The sequence below is a fragment of the Herpailurus yagouaroundi genome, unplaced genomic scaffold (genome assembly GCF_014898765.1).
Source record: "Herpailurus yagouaroundi ecotype Mexico unplaced genomic scaffold, PumYag 217, whole genome shotgun sequence".
NCBI lineage: Eukaryota > Metazoa > Chordata > Mammalia > Carnivora > Felidae > Herpailurus > Herpailurus yagouaroundi.
This window is the reverse complement of record NW_024412448.1, coordinates 622,647-637,437: the sequence shown is the minus strand read 5'-3', so window position 1 is coordinate 637,437 and position 14,791 is coordinate 622,647. Positions and strand designations below refer to the sequence as shown.

Genomic DNA, 14,791 nt, shown 5'->3' with positions numbered 1-14,791 from the left:
TTTCTTTTTCTTTTTAACTAGAATATATAAGAGGTGGCAATCAGTTACGTCCATGTAACTGATCATACTTCAAATAACACCTTATACAAACAAACCTAAATGGCAACATTCATTGTCTTAGTGGCTGCCTTTTTAAGAATGATAAGGAGGGAAAAAAAAAGAAAAGGAAATGATTGATTTTTTTTTCCCCCTTGTTTTCTTTCTTTTCAGGTTTTAAATGAAGAATGTGATCAGAACTGGTACAAGGCAGAGCTCAACGGGAAAGATGGCTTCATTCCCAAGAATTACATAGAAATGAAACCACATCCGTAAGTTGGGCTCTGCTAGTCTTCCAAGGGTCAGACCCATCTGCTTATTTCAAAGAATGTTTTTAAAATTGAGATCCTAGAGATAATAGTCGTATTTTTTATCTTCCCAGAAAATTAACAAAGCATGTTGATTTTGCATGTTAATAGTATGTAATGATAATACTCAATAGTAGTATGTTTTAGACTGATAATAGTTGCTGGTTATCTTTAATGAAGCAATTGTTTCATTTTTGAAACAGTAGTTTATATACTATTACATAATAATAGTACACGTTTTGGATTGATACTGTCTGTGATCTTCAAATAATAAAACAACAGTAATGCCACTCCAGGATTCTTTTTCACAAAACCCCTGGGGCCAGAAGTGTTTCATAATTCTACATGTTTTGAGTTTTAGAAAGGGTACTTAACCACAGGGTCTTGTTGATACATTTGATTACCCTATAGGACTTTATCTTAATAATCTTTGTATCCCCAGAGCACAATGCTTGGCAGTATAATAGGTTTTCAGAAAATGCTTATTTTAATCACTACCCTTGCCTACCACTTAGTGTTCCCGCGTTAGAGAAAACAAAATAATCTCCCTACTCCAGGCTCTTGAGAGCAGTGAATTTTTTTCTCTTTTTCTCCCTAGGAACCTCCCCTCCCCCACCCAGTTTATGCTGGTAGGTGACATGGTGGGACCCTGGGAGCCCATACAGACCACAGCCTTCCCACCCTCACCCACCATCTCCTTCACTGGCCCTACTCCTCCCTCGGAAGCAGTCTCTTCCATTCCTTGTACATCGGTGGGAATTGAGGCGTCGTGCTCAGACTAGCATGCCATTGAGACACGAGGGAGGAGTCAGTTGTGTCTACTTCAGTTAACACAAAATGATAAGAAGCCCTTTAGATGACCCACCTTGAATAGCAGCCCAACTGTCCCTCTCCTTCACTGTCACTGCTCTCATGGGTGCCCGTCATTTCTTTCCTCTCCCAAGCACTAGAGCGAAGATCTTAACCCCTCTAATCACACACCCGGCTTGGTGTCACAGAGCCCGAAGGGGCCCTTAAGATCATCTAGTTCATTTCTCTTTATCCTAGAAATTAGGGAAGCTATTTTTATTTCACTGCTATAATTTCAGTAACTTATGAATTTAGTTCTCATTATAAAAGACATTGTAGGAAACTGTAGAGCAGTACATGAGTTTCTCTCTACACACATACCCCTTTCAGAGGTGACCACCACTGGCAGTCAAGTACAAGCCAAATGCTGGGCGCCTGGGTGGCTCAGTCTTTAAGCATCTGACTTTGGCTCAGGTCATGATCTCACAGTTGGTGCGTTTGAGTCCCACATCGGGTGAGCTTGTGCCCTGCTCTGGGTAAAAACACAAGCCCCAGGTGAACCTCACTTCTCTCTCTCTCCCTCTCTGGCCCTTCCACATGTGCACTTCCTCTCTCTGTCTCTGTCTCAAATAAGAGCTAAATGCTATCTTTTTTTTTTTTTTTTTTTTTTTTTTTTTGAGTAGGCATTAAAAAAAAAAATACTTCCAAAGGTGTCTGTGGAAGAGATTCCTGGACCCCTGTCAGTGGATTGCTAATACTCCTTATTTGACGTCCCCATAATATTAGATCAGGGGTTTACGAACAGCCGTGCCCGGGTCACTAAAACATAGGCACAAATGGTAACGACCAAAAAACTCCAGAAGATGAACACAAGACTAGTACAGATGTCCTGGAAAGTATACTAAGGACAGCTTTGCATCCTTGTAACCATTTAGTGTCAGTATTTGCTTTGGGGGCTGTGGGAACTTTCCATGGACAGCATCATGGGATGCACTCCATGGGGAAAAGCAGTTGGGTAGTGGTTACCGGGAGTGGGGGGGACTCCTTAGATCACACAGTGGGAGCTCCCTCGGTCCGTATAAGCCAGGTAGTCTGTACACCTCTGTTCTTTCAGTTATCCTCAAAATAGATCAAAGGTTGGCTAAACTCTGTGTAAAGGACCAGATGATAAATATTGTAGACTTGGAGAACTATTTGCGATATCTGCCATGTCACATATTTCGAATTTTTTTTAAATAACCCTTTAAAAATTTGTCAAAGTCTTAGATTGTGGGCCATATAAAAACTGGGCATATTTGGGCCGAGGGCCATACTTTTAATTTGCTGGCTCCTGCACTCAATCCAGTCATAACAAAGTAAACTTCAGTTCCTTTTCATTTCCATATTTCCATGCTGAAAGGGAATTCAGCAGAATATCATACTGCAACTTTTATATTAAATAAAATGCCAGTGGCTCTAAATCCTTGTTTTTCTTCAAATTGTTGGAGGTAATGTAGGCGTTTCAAATCCAACTGTTGGGAAAACACAAGAAAGGCCTCCTTCCTCAGAAAGTACAAGTTACTGCCCCATTGCGCAGCTGATGGTTTAGCCCTCGAGGAAGAGTCCCTATCCTGCCTTGTCCTCTTTCAAGGACCCTAAAGAACTCTGGAATAATGATCTATCGGGAAGCATCCAGGACAGCCTCCGTGGTGGTGGTTTTTGCAGCCTCTGGCTGAAATGCGGGCAGTGCTTCTCCACTGCAGGCTCAGAACAAGGAAACCATATTGCTGAACAGACTGTGGCCATGGGTCTTTGCAGCAGTTGGCCTCATGGACACGTATTCTGTTCCAGGACTGCTCTGACTGGTCATCCATAGGTACAGGGTCCACGTCGCTCCCATAGCTGTGGGAGAGCACAGGGGATTAAGCCCCCCTTCCCTCTCCCCTCCCTCCTTCCTGTTCCCCTACCTTTAGTTTTTGTTAGGAGGAGGGAAGTTTCAAATGGAGTACGGCCTAATACAGCATTCAGGTTAACAAAAGTAAACAGACTACCAAGTGATTGGTGGCAGAAGTGTTGCACCACGGGTTGTACATACTGGGGGTGGATCCAGATCTATGCTTTTCACACTGAGTGCATGTGGATGGGAGCCTGTGGGGTAAAGAATTAAATTGGACATGAGCCACCTCCTCTCGTTAGCTTTCTCCTTTGCTATTTGTGTCAGAGTATAAACCCAACTTTGAAAGATTTAAAAGATTGTGACGGTAGTCATGTTGTTACATATACGTGTCACTATTTAAATGTTATAACTGGGAGCGATTGCTTATGTTGTATGAATACCCCTTATGTTCCGGGACATCCATGAGAGGGACAGGGGGAGAGAGGGGGAGAGAGAGAGAGAGAGAAGAGAGAGAGAGAGATTAGTAAAAACGGAAGCAGATACAAAAGAAGTATAAAATGGTCTCCAGCTAATTTTCTGGTTTTCCATCTGGGTGCTTATAATGAGTGTGTAAACACACTTTGTAAAAATCCCAATACAGAGTACTTTATTTCACTATAGTTTATCTTTTTTTTTTAATTCTTTTTTTTAACGTTTATTTATTTTTTTTTATTTAACGTTTATTTGTTTTTGAGAGAGAGAGAGAGAGAGAGAGACAGAGCATGAACAGGGGAGGGGCAGAGAGAGAGGGAGACACAGAATTGGAAGCAGGCTCCAGGCTCCAAGCCATCAGCCCAGAGCCCGACGCGGGGTTCGAACTCACGGACCGCGAGATCGTGACCTGAGCTGAAGTCGGACGCTTAACCAACTGAGCCATCCAGGCGCCCCCGTTTATTTATTTTTGAGACAGAGACAGAGCATGAATGGGGGAGGGTCAGAGAGAGAAGGAGACACAGAATCTGAAACAGGCTCCAGGCTATGAGCTGTCAGCACAGAGCCTGATGCGGGGCTTGAACTCATCAACTATGAGATCATGACCTGAGCCGAAGTCAGACGCTCAACCGACTGAGCCATCCAGGCGCCCCAGGTTTATCTTTTTTAACTGAAAACAAAACTGAGTTAGTTTTAAGCTGGGGCAGGAAAACACTGGCCAGATCTACGAATTTGTGCGTCGGAAGCAAGGGTCTAAAATCGACCCCCCATAACTGCTGACAGTTGCTGCTGTGGGGACTTTGAGGGAAGTCTTGCTTTTTATTTTTACTCGACAAATATCTATGCTATTTTAAAATTCATATTATTTATACTTTAAAACGGGAGGAGAAGGGACAATACCTGCTTGGTGGGAAGATGTGGGGGGTTAGGAGAAAGAGAGAGCGGCTGTTGAGTGACTCCCCCCACCGCCCCAACCCCGAGTCAGATGCTTACTGCCTGCAAGTGCATCCCACATTTGAAAGCACTAGAGATTAAAATAGAAAATCTGTTAATGGTCTCAGTACAGTCAGCTGCCCTTTCGTAGTTGGAGATCATTCTGTTGTATTAATATGTGACGTCTCTCGTGCGGCCTGACTTTCAGGCCTGGAGGACTTACCCTTGAGTTACTTGTAGGAGCCAGAAGCTAGCTCGTAGCAGCTCCTCAGCAACCTGGCATTATAGTACTCAACGTGAGGAAGACACAAGAAGGTAGGTTTAGGAGTGTTTAAAGGTGAATCCAGCTAATAGCAGCTTCTGAACATATCTTACCTAGCAGCTCACTCCGTTTGAATGTCAGTATAGTATGTTACTTTAGAGGGCCGCCTGGGTGGCTCAGTCGGTTAAGTGTCTGACTTCAGCTCGGGTCATGTTCTCACAGTCCGTGAGTTTGAGCCCCGCGTCGGGCTCTGTGCTGACAGCTCAGAGCCTGGAGCCCTGCTTCAGATTCTGTGTCTTCCTCTCTCTCTGCCCCTCCCCTGCTCATGCTCTGTCCCTCTCTGTCTCAAAGATAAATAAAAACATTAAAAAAAATTTTTTTAGTATGTTACTTTAGAGATTCCGTACTTGTAAGGTAGAAGTTAGATTTATTACTTTAACGGACTTTTTGGTACCTTTGTTATTACAGCTTATATATAAACAGACTTCCAAAGTACCATGTAAAGAGTCTGATGAGGCAGATAGATCTTTATTAGCTCTAAGTAATACCATTGCTTTTTATTTTTTTTAAATGTGTGTTTGTTTATTTTGAGAGAGAAAGTGAGCCAGGGAGGAGCAGAGAGAGAGAGAGAGAGAGAGAATGAGAATCCCAAGCAGGCTCCACGCCTCCACACCGTCAGCATGGCACTCGATCTCCCAAACCGTGAGATCCATGACCTTAGCCGGAATCAGGAGTTGGATGCTTAACTGATCGAGCCACCCAGGCACCCCTATCATTGCTTTTTAAAATAATAACACATTAAAGACAAATTTGAAAAGAGAGTATTGTTTTCACAGTTCACTCATCCTAATTAGTAATGGTTTTCGTGTGAAATAGGCAGCTATGACTTTAAGCTCTTTTCACTGGTTCTCCTCCGCCTCCTCCACAGGCCAGATACTCCCATAGTTTTGCATGAATTCACCCACTTTTTCTTGTGGCCAAGGTGAATTAGCATTGAGAGCAGAAGAATCTGTAACCTGCTCCAAATGAAAAGCTGAATTTTGCCACTAGCTGCCTCTGCATAGGATAAATTATAATGTTCCTGATGGTTCCTAGAAGCCGACTCCGAGCAGTGATGGCAGAGAGCGGGGCCTCGAGAGGAGTGCCAGCCTTTGTGATAGCAGAGGCTGCTCTCTCAGAGCCTGACCCTCTTTGCCTTGGCCCTGTCTCGAGTTTCTGGGCCTTCCGGTTTCCTACCTCCATTTCCCTTAATCCCACTGTAGCAAAACCGTGACCTTGGCAAATGGCTGCAAGTAGAGGCCTGTCTCTCCTTATGTGGTTCTTCCGGTGCTTCATATTGACAGACCCGGGCTTTCCCCAGTGCCCTGCTGATGAGTCAGTAGGGAGCCCAGTGGGCCTTGGCCTGGGAGGCCCATCTTTAATTGTCTTCCTCTATAGGAAGAGTGGCCCACGATCATGCCTTCTGAGTCACTTTCTGGAGAGTAGGGTAGGGAACAGTCATTTGAAGGGAGATGGTCCATCTCTCAAGGGAGAAGCTGACTTGAATGGCTTTGTGGGGCATGTTGACACTAGAGGGTAAAGAGGGAGGCCCCTTCCTTTGGCAAGGAGTGTTCTGTTACTCACATTTCGGAGGCTGGATATCCCGTTTCTTTGTGGGGAAGCAGATGTTGACTGGCTTGTCTTCCTTCCTTAGGTGGTTTTTTGGCAAAATCCCCAGAGCCAAAGCAGAAGAAATGCTTAGCAAACAGCGGCATGATGGGGCCTTTCTTATCCGAGAGAGTGAGAGTGCCCCTGGGGACTTCTCCCTCTCCGTCAAGTAAGTACTTCCCGCTCTGGTCTCCTGGAGTCCTCTCTCTGATGATCTGAATTGTGAAGCCACAGGCCGGGTGTCTGGCTACACACACCAAAGGTTAGCAACTGGTAAAGGATTGGCCTAAACTGTGTTGTACCGAGTCAGAAAGTTTTACATTAAAATAGTAATTTCTGGCTCCTCTTAAAAATTAGTTCTACCAGCACTGAGTTTAGAGCCCCGTGACTCCAGCGTTCAGTTGGTGATGCCTAGCTTGAATCTACACCGTCCTGGGCCTCTCACTTTACCTTTAAAAGGTTAACACAAGGGTTTGGGGGTGTTTTGCTTTCCCCTGTGGTAGATATAAATGTGAAGGGGAACTGGAAAGCAGGGAACGAATGGGGAAGGTGGGAATTTTACCGCCCAAGGAATCATGGAGGCTAGAAGTTGGAACCTTGAGGATTCAGAGCAAATCGCTTCTCATCTGTGAAATAAGGATTTTTAATCAGTGTCATTTCCATATGTGTTTTGACTCCATCTTTTTCCATTTAATGTATTATCATAGGCACCCCTGCCCTGGGAATCTTACACATCACTTATACATCATTTATACGACAGTGTGATTAGGTTACATACAGACCCAGATCACTGGGTGTTGTATGTAAGTGATGAGTCATTAAATTCTCCTGAAATTAATATTACACTGTATGTTAACTAACTAGAATTTAAATAAAAACTTGAAAGGTTAATTAATTTTTTTAATGTGTATTTATTTTTGAGAGAGAGAGACAGAGCATGAACAGGGTAGGGGCAGACAGGGAGGGAGACACAGAATCCTAAGCCTTCAAGCTCCAGGCTATTAGCTGTCAGCACAGAGCCCGACATGGGACTTGAATTCACAAACCATGAGATAATGACCTGAACTTAAGTCAGATGCTTAACCAACTGAGCCACCCAGGCACCCCTACATTGATTAGTTTTAAGCGAAGCCCATAAGACGGTTTATTTGCCATTTGCACAGAATGTAGATATTTCAGTTTCCAGAATCAACTGAATATCTTGTTTCATTTTAGGAACCGGTACGGTTTTTGGAAATGTAGATTTAAACTGAATTTTTGTGTTCCTTTCCTCACTGAAGGTATGGGAGGCAGTTTTTTGTGATACAGTACTTCACAGATCAGTGTCCTATAGAGTGGGTTTTTTTAGTCCCAACATGAAAAAAGTCAAACCGGGTCTAATTATTATTATCAGAATTTTCCTCTTCTACCAATGCCTTTTTTTTTTTTTTTTTAAGTTTCATTTATTTGAGAGAGAGAGGCAGAGAAAATCCCAAGCAGGCTCTGGCTGTCAGCTCAGAGCTCAATGTGGGGCTGCATCCCACGACCCTGGGATCATGACCTGAGCTGAAATCAAGAGTCGGATGCTTAACCCACTGAGCCACCCAGGTGCCCCCTAGGTGTTTGTGTTGTTGAAGGTAGTAATAACATCTGTTTCAAATTTTATTTTTGAAACAATAAATGCATGGGCTCTTTAAAGTTTTTTTGTTTTTTTGTTTTTTTAATTTTTTTAACGTTTATTTTTGAGACAGAGCATGAATGGGGGAGGGGCAGAGAGAGAGGGAGACACAGAATCGGAAGCAGGCTCCAGGCTCTGAGCCATCAGCCCAGAGCCGGACGCGGGGCTCGGACTCATGGACCACGAGATAGTGACCTGAGCCGAAGTCGGACGCTTAACCGACTGAGCCACCCAGGCGCCCCTAAAGTTTTATTTGATAAAACGGAATGGTTTCAGGAGATTGCCAGTGGCTACTGCGTGAGCATGCACAGTACTTACTGGTAATCAAGGCCTCCAACCTCATACCACCTGCCACGGTGGTGGCCGTCACTCAGAACTAACCCACGAGTAACTGCTTGTCCTCCTCGTTTGATAGTGTTTGATTTCTACTCACATCAGCATAAAACGTAAGGAAACAGATGATGAAACACAGGATAACAAGAAACATCAAGGTAGTAATCGCACCTCAAGATACTCAGGGCCATGGTCTCACAGTTCATAGGATCAAGCCCCACATTGGGCTCTGTGCTGCAAGTGCAGAGCCTGCTTGAGATTCTCTCTCTCCATCTGTCTCTGCCCCTCCCTCTCTCTCTCTCTCAGAATAAATAAATAAACACTGAGGAAAAAAAAAAAAAAACCTTCTCAAAGGAGATTCAAGAATCACAGTCTCTGAGATGTTTCTCTGTTGTCAAGATGTGAGTCAGTGATGGACTGTGGTAGGTAACAGCTCACTGTCTGGGACCCAGTACACCTTTTAGAAACTGTCTGCCTCACACCAGTGGGGGTTAGGCTTCTGTGGCTTCTGTGGAGTCAGAAGTGTCTCTTGAATGTGGCCTCCTTCCTCCCGGCACACAGGGATTCCCATGAAATAGCAACACGGTTTCTGAACTCATGGAATCCCCTGCTTGAGGCCCAGTGCTGCCACCTGCTGGGTGGTTTTTAAGAAGTTTTTCCATTTCTTTCCCCCTTTAAGACTGAAGGAGAGAAGAGACGCTGTCCTTCATTTACAGATGTTCAAGTGCCTTGTGAGGGCTGAGCACTGGTGCCCCTGCTGAGGACCCAGCAGTGAGCAGGACAGGCAGAGCCTTGCTGAGCTGCTGCTCCAGCCACGTAGCACTGTGGTCAGGGGCGGTCAGCACCCAGTCGCGGTCCCACTCCTGTGGGCTGATGGAAGAGGGTGATAGGCAAGCCTCTTGGACTTACTGTTCTGCTGCGTCCTTTTGTTCTGATACTTTTCTCCCATGAGTAGAGCTAAAATCCCTACGCAGGAATCATGACTCTAAACTGTCCCAGTTCCAGGAAAGTTGTTGAAAGTATGTCCAGTCCCTCCTCTCTCTCCTTCCTGTCCCACCTTTTGTCATCTTGAAATCTCACATAAGGTTTTAATTATTTTTTTGCTTGAAAAGTTAACGAAGTCACATTCTTTGCCTTGAATGAGGTTCTGTTTGATGTGGTACAGTGCAGGGCACGCAGAGGCATGCCATAGGTTGGGCCATTCTCTTCTGTTTTACAAACATCTTCAGAATTGACCTGATGGACAGGGTTTCCCTATCTGGCCAGGGTACTTCCTGTCATCACTGGTAAGCATCAGTCCCCTAGAGGCTTCTCAGGAGCACTTGGTGTCCTAACTCTCCAGCGAGGGAGTCTTCTTGGGCCTCAGCCTGTGAGGAGTGTTGCCAGAATACTAGTCCTCACAAGACCCCTCCTTGATCTGATGGGCCGGTGACCCCCAGGGAGCCAGGACAGAGCCCTCTGACCTGTTCTCTGCGCCCCCAGGTTTGGGAATGACGTGCAGCACTTCAAGGTGCTCCGAGATGGAGCTGGGAAGTACTTCCTCTGGGTGGTGAAATTCAACTCTTTGAATGAGCTGGTAGATTATCACAGATCTACATCCGTGTCCAGAAACCAGCAGATATTCCTCCGGGACATAGAACAGGTGCCGCAGGTAAGCCTCATTAGAGAGACTGGGATCACTTTGAGCGATTCAGAGTAGCTCCTCGGGCAGGCCAGTACCTTCTCAGAGGATTACCGCCAGGGCTTCTGTGCTCAATGTTCAAAATACTACCTTTAGCTCATGTTAAAGGTTTGTGGTTGAAACAAAATAGTTTTGCCTTTTCCAGAGGCTCCCTCGGCTGAGGCAGTGCGTTGCTGGTTACCACCTATGTCTCTCTAGGGAAACGGTCTTTAACGCTGTCCAATATTGTATTGCTGGAAGCAAGTTAGGAGGAGAACCTCGCTTGTTGAGGGAGTGGAGTCCACGCTCATTCCTGTATTCCTATGTTACGGGGAGCTCCACTTTTGTTTCAAACAAATTTTTTTTTTTTTTTTTAATTTTTTTTTCAACGTTTATTTATTTTTGGGACAGAGAGAGACAGAGCATGAACGGGGGAGGGGAAGACAGAGAGGGAGACACAGAATCGGAAACAGGCTCCAGGCTCTGAGCCATCAGCCCAGACCCCGACGCGGGGCTCGAACTCACGGACCGCGAGATCGTGACCTGGCTGAAGTCGGACGCTTAACCGACTGCGCCACCCAGGCGCCCCTCAAACAAATTTTTTTAATGTTTTTATTTATTTTTGAGACAGAGAGCATGAGCAGGGGAGGGGCAGGGAGAGAGGGAGACACAGAATCCGAAGCAGGCTCCAGGCTCCGAGCTGTCAGCACAGAACCCGACACCGGGCTCGAACTCACGAATTGTGAGATCATGACCTGAGCTGAAGTCAGACGCTTAACCGACTGAGCCACCCAGGCACCCCTGTTTGTTTTATTTATTTATTTAAAGTTTTTATTCTGAAGAGCGGGGGGGGGGGGGAGGCGCAGAGAGAGAATGCCAGGCAGGCTGTGCACGGACCGCACAGAGCCCAATGTGGAGCTCGAACTGACCTAAGCAGAAATTAAGAGTCGGACACTTAACCGACTGAGCCACCCAGGTGGCCCTCCACCTTACTTTATTTAAGCTATTGACTCTGTAAAACCTTAAGGACTTTATAAGCAATAAAGTGATGGGAAGTAAAGCCTTTTCAAAGCCTGGAGTTGTAAACCAAAGCCTGATTGCTGTTTCCCAAGTTCCTTCCCTAAGAAAGCAGTACTTGCTTCGATGGTGTGGTGCCCTGGCCGCCGTGGCGGAATAGACTCCAGCGTGTTCTAGCGTGTTGTGGGCTTTGGTGAAAGTGCTCTGTACCCACGAGAGTAGACGTAGGACCTATAAGGATAAATGGAGGGGGAGGAGAAATGGGAGGTCATCTCAGGAGACACAAAGAGTCACACACATCTGTTGCGCCCTTGTGACCAGCCCCACCTAGCAGGGGGCTGGCTGTGAGCAGAGACCCAGCATGTGCTCTTTCCCTGCCCCTCTTCTGCAGCAACCAACATACGTCCAGGCCCTCTTTGACTTTGATCCCCAGGAGGATGGAGAGCTGGGATTCCGTCGGGGAGACTTTATCCACGTCATGGATAACTCCGATCCCAACTGGTGGAAAGGGGCCTGCCACGGGCAGACCGGCATGTTTCCCCGCAATTACGTCACCCCTGTGAACCGGAACGTCTAAGAATCAAGAAGAGATTATTTAAAGAAAGTGAAAAATTTAAAACACATACAAAAGATTTAAACCCACGAGCTGCCTTAACAGCAGCCCGTGAGGGAGCTCAGAACACCTGGCTGGGTCACCTGGTGACCCTCTCACTTTGGTTGGAACTTTGGGGGGGCGGGAGGGGGTGTTGGATATAAAAATGCCAAAACTTACCTATAAATTAAGAAAAGAGTTTTTATTACAAGTTTTCACCGCTGCTCCTTTCTCCTCTTTTTCATCCTTTTCCTCTTCTGTCCATCAGTGCATGACGTCTAATACCACATATAGTCCTAGCTGATGCCAATAATAAAAGAAAAGAAACCAAGCAGGCTGGTATTTTCTCTATGCAAACTGTCTGTCGTAGTCGGAATGACAGAAGAAAGAACAGCCGTCGTCGTGCTCCTCGATGCGCAGAGGAGAGGGCAGGGCAATGGGTGGCAGCCCCTGCTGGTCACCTTCTGCCAGAGGGGCGGCCCCCAGCCCCAGCGTCTTGTGACACAGTTGGAAATGGAGCAGGGCAAAAGGAAGGACTGTTGGCCCCTCACGGCTTCCCGAGAAAAGTCAACCTGAAAACCTTTGTCTCTTTTCTATGTTGTTTTCTCTCCACGTGGTATCATTAAGCACGTTGATTTTTTCATAGTGCCTTTTTCCTTATTTCAAGAGTTGCTTATGAGTGGTGTTTTGGGTTTTTTTTTATTTGTTTTAAAATAAGTTAAAGACAGTCCAGAGCTTTTCAGCCAATTTGTCTCCTACTCTGTGTACATCATCCTCCCTGGGAGGGGGAGGGAGAGAGGGAGTGGGGTAGAGGAGAGGAGGCCAGCGCAGGTGGAGGGTGTGGGCATTTCTGCCTGTCTGCAGCCACGAGCCTGGAACGTTCAGCTTTAATATTTGTCCAGCCCTCTGGGGTCTGCAGTGGCACCTGCTGCCGGGGAAGGAGGAGAGGTTACAGCTTCTCCCACATCGGACTGGATCTAACCTAGGGAGGAGGGGGGGTCAGAGTCCTTGACCTTGTGATCTAGGCTGTTGTCTGCCCCTCCTCAACTCCAGAGCGCCCACCGTCCTTCCCCCCACCCCCTCCAGACACAAAACCCTGGAGCCAGCAAGTTCCAAACAGGAAAGCCCAAGGAAATTAAAACGTCCCTCTGTGACTGTCCCAGGTTGTACTGTGTTCCAGCACTGGGGTGGAAGATGAGAGCTTCCATTTTTCTTGCTCTGAAACAGAGGTGTCTGTTCGTGGCTTTCTTCGTTTGTGCTGACTCCCTAACCTGCCCAGGCGAGCACTGGGGCAGCGTTAATGAAGTGGCTGGGTTTTCGTGTCTCTGTTCCCAGGGGGCTGTGTTTATAGCTGCTCCCCCCCCCCCCCCCCGCCAAGGAAGTGTCTCCGTGAGGCAGGGACTGTTTGGGGAAGGACAAGTGGGAAATGTAGGAAGGCCATGTCCATGGCAGAGCTCTCTCTGCACGCCTTGTCAGCTGCTTGCCCCTCATAGTGATGTGCCTGTGAACTTTCTCCACCTGATCCCATTCCTGCAACAAAAAATGGGGCTGCCCGGAGTTGGTGACGGCCTTTGGATTCTGAAGTCTCCAGTTGGTTGGAGGTTGGAGTCTCCCCTGGACTTTGGTTATGGAGCGGGACTCGGCCCGGAGTACTCAGAGGCCCCGGAGGCGGCTGCTCTTCTGGACGGAGCATCTGCCACCTCACGCCCTTTCTGGTAGCTTCTCCTTTCCTTGGTGATGATAAGAGGAATCTCTGGCATTCTACACCTGGACCATTTGATTGTTTTATTTTGGAATTGGTGTATATCATGAAGCCTTGCTAAACTAAGTTTTGTGTGTATATATTTAAAAAAAAATCAGTGTTTAAATAAAAAGACTTATGTACTTAATCCTTTAACTCTGCGGATAGCATTTGGTAGGTAGTGATTAACTGTGAATAATAAACATACAATGAATTCTTCACTATGTATCTTTTCTCCTTTTTTTCCCCCTTTCGTCTTCAAGTAAAAACCTAAAAGCTATGTCAGATGTCAGGACTCCTGTGTCCTGTTTTCTGACTCACCTAGCCCCTTGGGGAGCATGTGGATCTTGCTGGGCCCCTGAATTAGGGATGCCCACACTCAGCTGTTCATCAGGGTCCCTGGGGGGCTTGTTCACAATGTGGATGCCCAGACCCCACCCTTGGGTGCTCCGAGATGCTTGAGGGCACAGCCAGGCATGCCTGCTGTTTTGGGGTTTTTTTTTTAACGTTTATGTTTGAGAGCACGTGAGCAGGGGAAGGGGCAGAGAGATTAGGGGGAACAGAGGATCTGAAGCAGCCTCCTTGCTGACAGCAGAGAGCCCCATGTGGGGCTTGAGCCTGTGAACTGTGAGATCATGACCTGAGCCCAAGTCAGACGCTTAACCAAAAGAGCGTGGCTTCTTTGGTTCTCATCCCCTCTCCCCATCCCTTAAATAAAGGACAGAGGCACAGAATGCTGTGTGTTGAAGCAGTCTCCATGTGCTAAGTAGCTAAAAAAAAGCGTCTGTTCAGCTGGCTGTTGCAGGGTGAGACCAGGAGTGTCTGACCACATCATGCTGGCTGTCCTAGACCAAACAAGTGTTGTTTGGGGAGAGCCTGATGGAAATTGAACCCAAGGAATTTCTTGGTCTGTGTTGTGTGTGTTTTATGTTTTTTGTTGTTGTGTTTTGTTTTTGAGAGCAAGAAATTGGGAGACTGTGCCAGTGGGGGAGAGGAAGAAGGACGGAGACAGAATCTTTTTTTTTCTTTTTTAAGTTATTTATTTTGAGAGTGAGAGAGTGCAGGAGGGGCAGAGGGAGAGAGAGAATCCCAACCAGGCTCCACACTGTCCATGCAGAGCCCCGTGCCCGGTTCAAACTCGTGTACCGTGAGATCATGACCTAAGCCAAAACCAAGAGTAGGACGCTTAACCGACTCAGCCACCCAGGGGCCCCGTGTTCGTGGTCTAGTTCTTAAATACAGTTCAGCATACTACCTCATTTGTGGTTGCCCTACTTGTGCAGTAGTTTTCAATTCGCATTTCTTCGATGACCTCAGTAGATACCATCCTGCTGGACTCTGCTGGTCTCCTGGACCACCTGTGCTAGCTACTCCGAAGCTGAGCAGTTGTTTCCAAAGTGGGGCCATTTTAGTGAAAACTTAAGGCCCTGCCCATCAGCCTCCTTGTGGCTTTTTGCTCTGTTTGACTC

The 14,791-nt window shown here is 46.5% G+C and overlaps 1 protein-coding gene across 1 annotated transcript in view; it reads left to right on the top strand.

The window, feature by feature from the left end:
• Positions 1–13,543, top strand: part of GRB2 (growth factor receptor bound protein 2) — a 74,104-nt gene extending 60,561 nt beyond the window's left edge. Inside the window, exons 3-6 of the mRNA XM_040456394.1 lie at positions 211–308; positions 6,369–6,491; positions 9,795–9,963; positions 11,381–13,543. Of these exons, the coding sequence (XP_040312328.1) occupies positions 211–308; positions 6,369–6,491; positions 9,795–9,963; positions 11,381–11,566 (576 nt within the window). The 3' untranslated portion in view covers positions 11,567–13,543. The remainder of the gene's footprint in view (positions 1–210; positions 309–6,368; positions 6,492–9,794; positions 9,964–11,380) is intronic.
• Positions 13,544–14,791: the final 1,248 nt, after the last annotated feature.